We start from the raw sequence: 12,034 nt of genomic DNA on the forward strand, positions 1-12,034 counted from the left end.
GCATCCAAATCCAAATGGTTCTATTATTACTCCACACAATCGCTGGCTTACATACACACTGAGCACATGCCAAACCAAGGCCCAAACCAGAAAACGATGCCCCCCATGAAACCAAACAACTCGCTCGCTCTCCCTCGGCATCTTTGGTCAGAGATGCCACTCCAGATGCCACTCTGCGGTACAACCACTCCCCCCGAGTATCCCCGTGTGCAAAAGGGCCGTCCTACAGGATTTTTCCTTCTGCTTCTTCGGTCATATCAAAAAACTCCACACCATCAAATTCAAGCGAGGATAGGTAATAAGAAGAGTGAGTGTACGAAAACACGGGAAAAGGCAGAACCAGAGACAGAGAGGCTTGCAGTAACCGGCCCCGGTCCCGGCTAGTCTTCCGTCTTACTTTTGTTTCCAAACAAACACTCGTCATCATTGTCATGCAGCTTCCATCATCTGTCTTCCTTTTCGTTTTGTGTTCTTACTATCCATCCCCTTGTACCCAGCAGCATTCCCTCCGTTCCCGCGAAGCAGGGCTGTAATACTGTACCGGTCCTTGTCCTTCTCCAGCCGCCCCCTGGTACCTGTACTTGCACCACCCCGTATCAGATGGAGCTGTACGCTCGTCCCATGTGCTACCAGGTACCTGTAATCCCCTTGGCGCTCCATGTTCCTGCATGCTGCACTCACTCTCTCTCGCCCGTCACCAACAGAGTTATCGTACTCGTACAGGTAGTAATACAGCGCGCCCCAGCATGGAGGATTGCATGTACATGCTCCCACTTGGAATGCCTGTACCTGTACATGCACGAGGTCACCCGCTCAAAACTCCTCATCCTCTTCCCCCCCAGCAAAAGTCCAATGCCGAGAGGTTTTTTTTTCCCCTGGGCCGTCGCCTCACTCTTCTGAAGCTACCCCTGTTCCTTGGGAAGAGAGAAAAAAATAATTCCATCAAGTCCGACATCTCTGCTTTTCGTGCTGTTGTCGTCCATGTCCTCCCCGGTCGTTGTAACCCGTCCTTCTCCCCCAACGCTGCTGCAGCTTGATACCATACTCGTACATGCATACACGGCAAATCCATCATACCATTGATTAATACACACAAAAAACATCAAATACGATATACGTACTGCCTCTCCGCAACGCAACTCCCCTTCCACATCGTAATCAATCAATCAATCAATCAATCAATCCATACCCATGACTTACACAAACATCGCTCCATCTACCTACCCCATCCGTCCAAACCTCCCGCCCGTCATCCATCCACCCGTCCCATCTGGGCTCCCTCACCTCAACAGCCAACACACATACACACGCGTCCGTTATACGTGTTTTTCTTTTCCAGCTCACCCACTCGCCCACGCCAACGCTCAGCTGAGACTCACCACCCCATCTCTGCATATCAATAGTCCGAAAACCATCTAAACATCAAATCAGGTACCTATCAAGTAAAAACGCCACCCAATTTTGGGCCGCACCGCCACCACGCCACGCCAAGCCCGCCCCAACAACATTGATGTCCCCGTGGTTTGGAAAAAAACACCACAAGCAAATCAACGTCTGAAAACCAATCATCCCATGCCCTGTCGTTTTTTTTCCCTCCCCCCAAACCCCGGTCCAGAAGATGCATCGTTTTTTTGCTTCTCCCCGGCCAATTGACCTGGCCATCTATCGCCACAGGTAAAAAATTTCAACTAAAACTGCAATGCAATGCCACACCCCCCGTTCTTTCTCCTCACAGTACGCATGCAACGACACGCTCTGAAAGGCTCGCTCTAAAGTGGCCACATTGACCTTCGTTTATTTCTCTTTTTTTTTTTCTTACATGGATCTCTGGCTGGCTTCTCGCATGGCCCTCTCCGCGGCACAGTATCGTTGCAATGGCAGCCCGTTTCCTCTCCTCTTGTACACCCACACCCTTCCACCCGAATGCTCCCCCTGCCAAAAGTCGGGACTCGTCCGCAGACGTGCCGAGCAAAGTGCTCTACTGTACGAGCATCTTCGTCCTTGCTCTCTATCTGCCTTGCTCGAGTTTATCCCCGGATGCAAACAAAAACTTTACATTTTCTTCTTTTTATCCGGTCAGCTGATTTCCTGCCATGTAAATACCTTTTGCTTCGGCCCTCACTCGCTCCAGACAGGGGGGAGTTACCGCACCGCACCGCATCACCCCGATTCGGTGAGATTCTCAATTTGACAGGCTGCCTGATAAATACTTATCCCTACCCAAAATGCCGTAATTCTCTGTGTAAGTGGATGCAGTCCCCTCCCGATAATGAAGAAAAAAACATGCCATCATCGGTTCCATCTGCCCGGGCCTCGCTCTACAGAGATGCTCCCTTTTTTCCTTCTCTCTTCTCTTTCCTTTGTCCTATCTCTCCATCCAAAGGTCCCCCCTCTCTTCATGTCTCTTCTCCCCGCTAATGTCACCCTCCACCGGTTGCATCTTGCATATTCTTACTCAATATTAGTTAATATCCAAATGCATATACAATATGCAGTAGCCCGTAAATGGGCCAATGAAAGGATACATAATGTCGTAAAACCGTATAAAATATATTACCTGGCCAATATGATGATAAACTCAATTCATTACGCTATCTATCCCAATTTGTGCAAAAAGCAATGCAACATGCAAGAGTGCCGACATCGACCCTGGTCACAATATCATCATCTCTCGCGGAGCTCATGGCAGAAACAAGTATACATTAAGGGATGAATAGTCATCAAATTGATATTTTAGACTAACTAAATCATGTCTGTATGAAAAGACATGCATCATTCAACAGAAACTCCAGTTTCCTAAGTCCCATCCATGATGATCGCCGCCAGCTTGCTCTCATTCTTTCTGTATCCCATATCCATGCTAGATGCTTCATGAAAACCAGCCATGGAGGCGTTCCGTCCTCTCAAAGGCCTGGAAAAGAAAATGAAAACCCCAAATACACACGTATTGCGCCGAGCCCAATGCCAGCCTGGTATATTGTATAAGCATAAAGCATGCCGAGCGTGATACCGCAAAACTCGCGTCCCACAAATGGGGACGTTTGAGAAGAAATCCAAAATGCATCATTCATCACCAGTCTGCCATCCAGACAGACTATCCACGCAAAGTCTTCGTTAATTCCTCCAAGTATCTCAAGTTATCCAAAGTGTGTCAAAAGTGTCAAAGGCTTTCCCATATGTTTGTGTAAAAACCGCTGTGAGCCCTGCTTGCCTTGCGGCATCCTCTAATAAGCCCATCTCAGAAGGGGTATATGTGAAAAAGGTGGAGATGGCATCTCTTAAGAATGAATCATAAATAAAAGAATGAAGTATAAAAAAAAAGTAACAGAAGAGAAAAGAAAGGTGGCAAATGCCTGCTTTGCCTTTGTGGTGGAAAAGGAAGAACATGGAACATTGGCTGCTCAAACAGGCTCTTGTGCTTGTCGCACCTCAAAGACCAGCTTGTAAAGATATGCCAAGTTCGCCTTACATGAGCAGGTAGTCCATGTTCTGCATCCGCATAAGATCTCGCCAGTGGAGATATTGCTGAGGCACATCGGAACCGGCGCTCTCAGGGGTGCCGAGCCTCGACAAGTTGTCGTTGTGAAGCCAGAGGCCACGCAGCACCATGACCATTCGGCCAAAAGAGCCACAGTTGGCCTGCTCGCCGAGCTGCGCAACGCGCTCCTCAAAGAGGGCGCGGAATTCGGAGCCGGGCAGGCTGATGGAGCCGCACAGGAGGTAGACCCAGACCAAGCTGCGGTCAAAGCCTTCTGGGCCCGACGGGATAAATCGCAAGACATTGGTAAGCTTATCAACCAGACCCATCGGTGAGTGCTGCTCAGGGCTAAAGCCAGGCACCAAGCTGCACAGGTAAATGCGCGCCGCAAGGCGGAAGGCGGCCGTGATGTTCTTGGAAAGCTGCTTGGGCGACAGTGTGCCGTTGGCGTTGTAGGGCATCCTAGGCGTAAACTCACCGACCTCAGTGAGGCTGATCTGCTCGCCTAGGGCGGAAACGTGCTGGCAGAGAGTGAAGTCATCCATGCCGTCTCTCTTGAGAGACTCGAGGCAGGCAATCTCAGAGATGAGATACATGACTCGGTCCTCACAGCCCATGAGCTCGCGCAGACCCATGTATGGATTTGCCTGAGACAGGTGCTTCTCGCGGTACGTGTGCGCAAAGGTAGGGGATGTTCCCTGCATGGTGGCGCCAAGGATGTCAATCCAGGCGGTCAGGGTCATGTTGAATGGAGTCTGCGTCATCGGCGTGGCAGGGTCCAAGACTTGACGGGGGAGGTCCAGCTTGGTCACCAGGTTGATGGCAGCTTGGAAGTGCTGGTGCCACGCAATGTCAAGCAGCTCCTCGTTTGATGAGCGGCCAACGACACACTGGAAGAAGATGAGGCCAAGAGTAGCCTCGAGGATCTGCTGGTAGTTTTCATCGCGCTTCAGCGACTCACACAGCGACCAGATAGTCGCGTAGCGGTGTCGCATGATGTCATGGTCAATGTCCTCGCTGGGGCCAGCGGACAGAGACTTGAGATGCTGGGCGGCGATGCTCAGGCAGCAGTGCAGATATGTGTTGTTGGACTGCAGGGCAGGGAGAATCAGGTCTGAGGCCACCGATCCATGCTGGTTCGTCTCCAGGATGGGGAAGATGGTGGGCAGGACGAACTGGATGAAGTGATCAAACAGGCGCTGGTCATTCTCATCCAACTCAATCTTGACCTGCCTGGAGTCGTAGGAAGGTCCGTGGGAAAAGTCAAAGAAGTTGACGTTGAGCGCCTCCTCGGCCAGCGATTCGCGGCGCTCCTCGTGAACCTGCTCGACCCAACTTCCCGGAAGGCTACCCGACTGCAGAACGGTTCCTGGTGGCGGAGGTGGGCAGTAAGTGCTAAAGGTAGAAACCTGAGACTCTTTCAACGTTGGGATGTCGTTGATGAACATTTGTCGCTCCGTCTTGACATCAATCTCGTAGGGTGAGTAAGAGCCAATCATAAAGTCTGGAGGCATCTGAGAGTTGTAAGAGGAGTAGTCGGCCTGATGCATCGGGCCGTTGAAGTTGAAGCCGTTTGAGAAGTGAGAATCGATAGACGCAGACCTGTTGCGGTCCATGGGATCGGTGTATGTCGCGGATGAGGGTACGGAGTGTGAAAGGCCAGGAGGTGAAGAAGTGACAGAAGTTGAGATGGAGGCGTGCGATGACTTTTCCGACAGCTTCTTGCGCTTGATGATGCCCTTGATGTCCTCCTTGTGCTTCTTGCGCGCATCGTTGTTGCTCCACCACATGGGTCGCTTATACTCGCATTGCAGGCCAAGGTGCTTGCAAGCTGTGCAAAGAGGCGTGCCCTCGTCGCACTTCTTTCGTCTTAATCTGCAGGTATAGCAACCTAAACAACAGAAGATCTCCGAGTTAGTCCAAGTTTCAGTGCAGAGTGTTTTCCCCCAAAGTAGAGTATAGGCGAGGCAGCTCGTCCATGTGTCAGTGACATACCTGTTCTTGAACGGCGGTGCATCTGCGTGCCGCGTCGTGTTGAGCCATTGCTGGCTTTGGGGGCCGCCTTGGCCTTCCCAGACTGCGAAACGGCCATGTGTACGGAATTCATTGATGCTCTTGACAAGATATTGTGGTGATTGGGGGGCAGGGTAGACATTTGTAGCTTGCGATGCTCAACACCCAAGGTACCTTCTCTTTGTGCGCTGAGGGACCAGGGGAGGGGTGTACTTGCACAGTCCGGCAGGGGTGTGAAAGATACGGTGCTGGGCCGGCTGGGAATCGCACTGTATGTCCTTTGTTGTGGGGCTGGGCAAGGAGCGGGACGATGAGCAAATCCAGTCAATGCCGCCGTTTGTATTGCCGGGGGTCCAGGTCTCGGACGATGAAAGGCGATAAGGATTAGTTGGACTGTTCTGCTGCTGGCTGTCCTGCCAAAGCTGGCTGTTCGGGTCCGAAGTTGAAAATATTAAATTACGAGTCGGTCTTTTCAGATCTGAGTGGTCGGTGTAAGTCGAAGCGAGATGTCGTATCAAACAACGGTGTCGCTTTGTTCGTCCGTCAACGGATTCTGGTGAAATTGCGCAAAAAATAAAGTTGAATAGTGTGTATAGTGAATGACTGGTTCCAAGCAAGTCCGGCTTGCTTTTCACTGGAAATGATGATGATGCCTGATCAAAGAGGAGGAGGAAGAGGGCGGAGGGGGAAATAGGGTTAAAAGAGAAGGGGAAAGCCTTTTGGCGACACTTGAATACTCTCACCAGCACAAGAAAGAAAGAGGGTTAAATTCGAGGAGCAGGATGGGCCATGACTTATATCATGGCCGCCTCTCTCGCGGCCAAGCGTGAAGGACCATCTCGACCGATTTCCCAAGGGAGGTTTTTGCAGCTTGTGTTGCTATTTTTGACTTTCAAATGGCACTAATTATGCCCATCTGGAACCCACGACGCTTGTGTCCAGAGCTGCGCTTAGAGCAGCCAATGAGCTTCATTCAGACGCAGCTCCCTGGACCGTGGAGGGCGGTGGATGTGCGGAAGAGCAGCTTTAGCGGGAGAGATACTGGCCGGGGTTGGGCCAACCACCGAGGCGAGAAAATTCCTCTTGGATGCCTGTCTGGACCCGCGGACATGTCACCCACACCGAACGCCACAGCGGAAAGAAATGGGCGATGGCTGGACGAGTTACCCGCACGAGTTGCTCGTATGTCTGTCCGAGAGACCCGCTGGTCAAGGGCTAAAAGCCTCTGGCCGCTTGGCCTGGGCCTTTTGGGCATGATGACGCCGAAAAAGGTGCCATGCTACCAGTACCTACTGCCAGTATTGGCATCCCCATGAGAACGTGGGCAGCAGCTCGGCCATGAGAGAGCCATGCCCCGAGGCCCTGTAGGCGGTGCCGTCCATCCCAGCGGATGGCCATGTGTTCACACGCATCACATCCCGTGTAATGAGCAGCACCCGTGCAAACGATGGTGTGTCGTTCAGCATACTCTGTGCTAGTCGGTACCTTGCTTTTCATTTGGAAATGCTGTCAGACATGCCGCTGCATTGCAATGTACAGTGCTTACTGTACTTGAACTCTGTTTTGCTTGACATGAACGAACGGAGCAACTAGAGCGAGAGCTGCCAGGGTCTTCTCTCCATCTCCCATCAAGAGCCCAACGGCCTAAGCCGCATCGGCGACTTGCAGCGTATTTGGACGAAGGAGGTTGCAGATCGAGACCCCGGCAGCAAAGCTGATGGTGTCGTCTTCATTAGCAGCAAGGCTTGGGTCTCCGCAGTACATGTGAATACTCGCAGTAGCTTCTTAGTAGGTAGGGCACCTGAGCAGTACTCGAAGACGGTCGCCAAGATGAATCACAACGGAATTGTGCAAAACGCTGCCCACCGTCCACAGAGGCGTTTGTGGGTTTCTGCCGTTGGCGGGATTGTTGCAGCAGTGCTAAGGCAGCGTAATGCTCGCACCAAGCAGGTACAGAGCACCCAACTGTCAACAGCCGAGTCGTGGAAGAGGAGTTCGGGTACACGCGAGTAAGGTGACCTCACCGTGCCTCAACAGGTACCGATGATCCCCCAGTACTGAATACCCGGTAGATGTCGGTACCAATAATTGCTGCCTTGGGAGCTGGTATCCATAGAAGGTCAATATTATGGCCAGAGCGGGCTGCAAGAGACAATATCCTCGCAGCGAGAGGAGCCAGACCCTGGCCGGCTTTTCTGTAGGTCGAGGTAGGGATTTCCAGCGCTGCTCTGAGAAGCGGCATCGTCTCCCCGCAGATGCCGAGCACAAGTACGAGTACACGGGTGACTGCGGCATTGTAGCGCAAGGCATAGGTACTACGTACGACGGGAAACCCACAGGGGACGCAAGGGAGTCGAGCAACGATGCCGAGAACGAAGTACGAGTACTGCACTTGTACGAGGCCCTGTGCTCGGATTGCCTGTACGAGCAGCTGTACTGCACCTAGTACGAGTACCTCTGTACTCTGTCGTTGGGATAGGTCCGAGCGAGGAAAGAGACAAGGTGAGGGTTCCTTCAGTGGCGGCAGAGTTGCGCACTAGCGGCCTGTCCCCGCTGCCCAAAAATGCTTCCGGCCACGTTGATTCGACGGCGGGATGTGACGAAAAGCTGGCTCGTGCAGCAAGCGGCAGGGGCCGCGGGACCAACCGAACTGTAGCGCCTTCCCTGCGCAAGGACCAGTCCCTGCCAACAGACCACCTAGCGATCGAGATTGGCTCACTCGCGCAGGTAGCGTGGCGCGCTAGCAGGGGACCGGGCTGCACGAAATGGCCAATCACACGCGCTGGGGGTCCGCTACAAAGGCAAGTCCGCACTTTCGACCGATCTCAGTGAGGAGAAAGGGAAGGACAACACCGCTCGCTCCTTCTCAGTTGTATCTGGCTTCGCGGCTGGTGTGGCTGACTGAATGAGTGAATAAAGAAGGAGAGAGTGGGCCGGGGTAGTATTTGGGAAGTTGGATTGCTGCTGCTCTTGCTTCTCTTGTCGATGGAGATGGAGATGAGATAACGCCAATGAAAAAGTCCATTTGCCTAAAACGGCTGAATTCAGTGCCGTGCCGTTGAGAAGAACAACTGATGGTAGCAGAGTGGATTGGGCGAGATATCAGGTACCTATTCATTCTCCTGTGCCCTATTGCGATTTTCTAGGTACACCGTTTTCAAAGTCAGCATATTCCGTGTCTTGCACGAGGGAGCATCCAATTTTCCGCGATACAACGGCAAGACAACAACGGTCCCGAATGAGACAAAAACGGCTCTCCTTCTACTGCTTCCAAAGGGAAAGCAGCACACATCCCTGCTTCTATCAGATGTCCGTTAACCCCTCACTCTGGCCCAATCCCGGGCTAAATTTGGCGACGGATCCTGCGGCCATCTGTTCATGCTCGCAGCCGGGCGCTTAGATACAAGCTACTGTCCCCTCTGTTTGTCATGACGCGGCAAATCACACTACTGGCGCTATCGCGGTGCCATGGATGGCCATCACTCAGCACGCACGTGTCTGCCATGGCCGCCGCGTGAGACCACAGCTTTGATGCTATTTTTAATTTATCCCGGAATTCCCCTTCTATCTCTTAGTAATTGTGGCCTAATCTTTTCCGTGATAGACCTTCCTGCGTCTGCGTCTGATCTCGTCTGATCTCGGCTGTCGTGAACCGCTAAGCGCCGAGGCCAAAGCGCGATATGCAAAGCAGTCAAGGTCAATCACCTTGCCGCTGGTGGCATCGATCTCAAATGCTACAGATTCGTGTGTTGTCGTCGGATAGGCGTCACATCGTTTCCACTCGCTTCTTCGAGGGCGTTAATCGTGGGAGTATAAAACCTGATGGGCTCGCGCTCGCTAAGATTCGTGCTGCTCGTGACGAAGCTGTGTATGACACATGTTGTGTCGTTGGGCTGCCCACGTTTTTCCAGCATCTTTCGAGCCGCTGCTGTTGGATCTCGCAGGAACCCCGCGTCTCTTAGCATCGGCTTTTGGAGGTGTCTAGTGCGGCACTGAGCTACTCTACATGTCGTAACACCGTCTCTGCTTCTGCTATTACTAGCCACCTACTTACTAAAGCTCTATCTATATACGACTACCTTACTATTCACACCAGGAGTACTTTTGGATTTCATGGGTTGGACTTACACAATCTTGTCAGGGCCGCCTTGGGCAGATATTGCAAGGATACCACAGGATACTTGTCGTCTACCGCCGTGCCTTCGCAACATGGCCTCGCCTCCCTGTCCCGCAGCTGGAGCTGGGACCATTCCATCGCCGCCGCGCAGTCTCGGCTACCGACCTCGACCCCTCAATGCCCGATCGCACCCGGATTAGTACTCGTACACGGGCAGGAATTTTGGTTACCCACGGAGTATACTACGAAAACTCGTGCTACCCGGTAGTTCTTGGGCTAGAAGGTAGTGTCAAGACTTGGCCTCGAAAGTGGGTGACCCCAGTGTCTCTCGAAATCGAGACCAAAAAAATCGACGGCTCCATTGCCTTTTCCCCCGTCCCTCGTCCTGATTTCTCCGGCCTTGAACATGCTCGGCTCAGTTCTCTGGCACATACGAAGTATACGGATACAAACACTCATCCATTATCCACGAGTAGTGCGGCCGTGCGTAACAGGGGGGCTCGCCAGCTCTCCGACGACATACGATCATCAACGCCGATAGGTGCTCATTACTCATTGATTAATCTCTCATCTTCAGCCTCAAGGACGCCACATGCACTCTGTCAAGCTAATCACCGTTTATCACGCTCCATCAGGGCACACGGCATTGAGCTCTCACATTTCATGCCATCAACTCGCAGATGCCCGCACACAGTGTTAGGACGACTAGCCTCTGGGGCTGCCAATCTAGCTTATACCAGAACATTGCGGAGCAGGTATTTGCGCGAATACTCGTACTCATCCCTCGCTACTAGACAGTTTGTCCGCCCCGATCTCGCCAGTAAGGTAAAAAGTAGGCTATTTTCCGCGTACGACTAATGCTACTGTACTTGACCTCTTTGAAAGGGCAATTAGCGTCCACCCATCCTGATGCGGATACGCGCAGCTCTCCAGTCCAGCTCGTCCAAGGCCGGCTCCAAACAGGTCCCTAGTACGAGAACATGCATGACAGCTTCGAGTCAGTCAGTCAGTCAGCCAGGTCGGGTCTCGCACTGTCGGAGAGAAAAGAGTCCATCTGAGCAACTTGACTGATCAAATTAATAATTCGATTACGACTCTATCCTTGCTTTTAAGATTGCTGAGTGACTGGTAATATTTTACACCAAGGCAGGGGGGAGAAATGACAGCTCTCCAGGAACAAAGCCGAGCTACATCCACGAGTGGGAATAAACCCAAAGGCATCCTCTTCCGAGGCCGTCCAGGGCCCTTATCCCCAGATGCACAGTACAGAATCAATTTGCTGTGGAGCAGATGCAGTACTTTTACTAGTGGATCTTCCGGGTGGTGTGCTTCCGAAGCCCATGAAATTTTTGTCTCTCTTGACTTGATGCTCTTACGGAGTTTATAACAGCAGTCGAGGTTAGCGTGTGATTTGCCATGGATCTTGTTCTCTCGCCGTAGATTACCTGTCCGAGTGCATGCTCGTGCCAGGCGGTAGTACAGTGTGCGATTCAGCGTGATCGAGAGAGTCGGTGGTGTACATACTTGCACATGTCGATCGCACTTCGTCCGAGGCCACCTCGCACACCAAGCCAGTTATGTATGCTCGTCTACGCTGTGGAACTCGGGGCAGAGCTGCGAACCATCCACCACGCAGCAAAGATTGGGGCGCATTTATTCACGGCCATGTGAGCCCTCGAGATGGGGGTTTCACGCAAAGCCATTGGTGGACGTCTGGTGCTCTGGGTGTTTGAGGCTGGTGGTGGACGGAAATGAGCAGTGTCAACGACTGGCCCATCACTTTTCGACTTTTCTGTCTCTCTCTCGGATCGAATCCTCTTGGTGGCTGGTGGCTTTTGTGGGTGGGATTTAGCTTCCCCTCCTGGCCAAGAAGCAGCAGAGAGAGAGACAAGGGGACCAAGATTGCTTTCCCTTGCCGTCGGGGGGGCCTGTATGTCTTGCGCACTGTGGCGAGACGGGTGCTATTTCCTAGCTGGTGATCATCAGGGCATCAGAATTGGTCTAAAAGACCCTAGCGGTGGACTTTTTAGCTCGGCCTATCACACTATTCGGCCGGATCGGATAGGCTCATTGCCTTGCCTCTTCGTACAAGTATGGGGTAAGCTCAAGGATTCCTGCTTGTGCTTGCTCACCTGCGTAAACGTGAACCCTGCGAGCTTCGTGCAGCTCGGTCCCGGCGGGCTTAGAGCCAGACTACGGACGGCCCTTGGCTCATATTCCTCCTCACGACTTGTGCTCCGTACTTCTGACGAGTAGTTGTCCTCCGTTATGAAGTTGACGGGCGCCCCCATTCGTCGTCTAGCGGGAGTCTAGCGTTTGTTAGCAAAGCCGTTTGTGAAGAAAATCGGCTCAACATTCTCCGTGCCCGTAGTCCGTAGTCCGTTAACTACCTTGCTCAACGCCGTAGTTGTGTGAGACACCACGAA

General features: G+C 52.5%; 1 protein-coding gene across 1 annotated transcript; it reads right to left on the reverse strand.

Moving 5' to 3' along the window:
- Nucleotides 1–3,465: 3,465 nt before the first annotated feature.
- Nucleotides 3,466–5,570, reverse strand: T069G_06076 (fungal specific transcription factor domain-containing protein; the record flags this gene model as incomplete). The annotated part of the gene is made up of 3 exons (XM_056173286.1): nt 3,466–3,900; nt 3,961–5,369; nt 5,474–5,570. The coding sequence occupies 3 exons, from the start codon at nt 5,568–5,570 to the stop codon at nt 3,466–3,468; spliced, it is 1,941 nt and encodes a 646-aa protein (XP_056030144.1).
- Nucleotides 5,571–12,034: the final 6,464 nt, after the last annotated feature.

The sequence above is a fragment of the Trichoderma breve genome, chromosome 3, assembly GCF_028502605.1.
Source record: "Trichoderma breve strain T069 chromosome 3, whole genome shotgun sequence".
Classification (NCBI taxonomy): domain Eukaryota; kingdom Fungi; phylum Ascomycota; class Sordariomycetes; order Hypocreales; family Hypocreaceae; genus Trichoderma; species Trichoderma breve.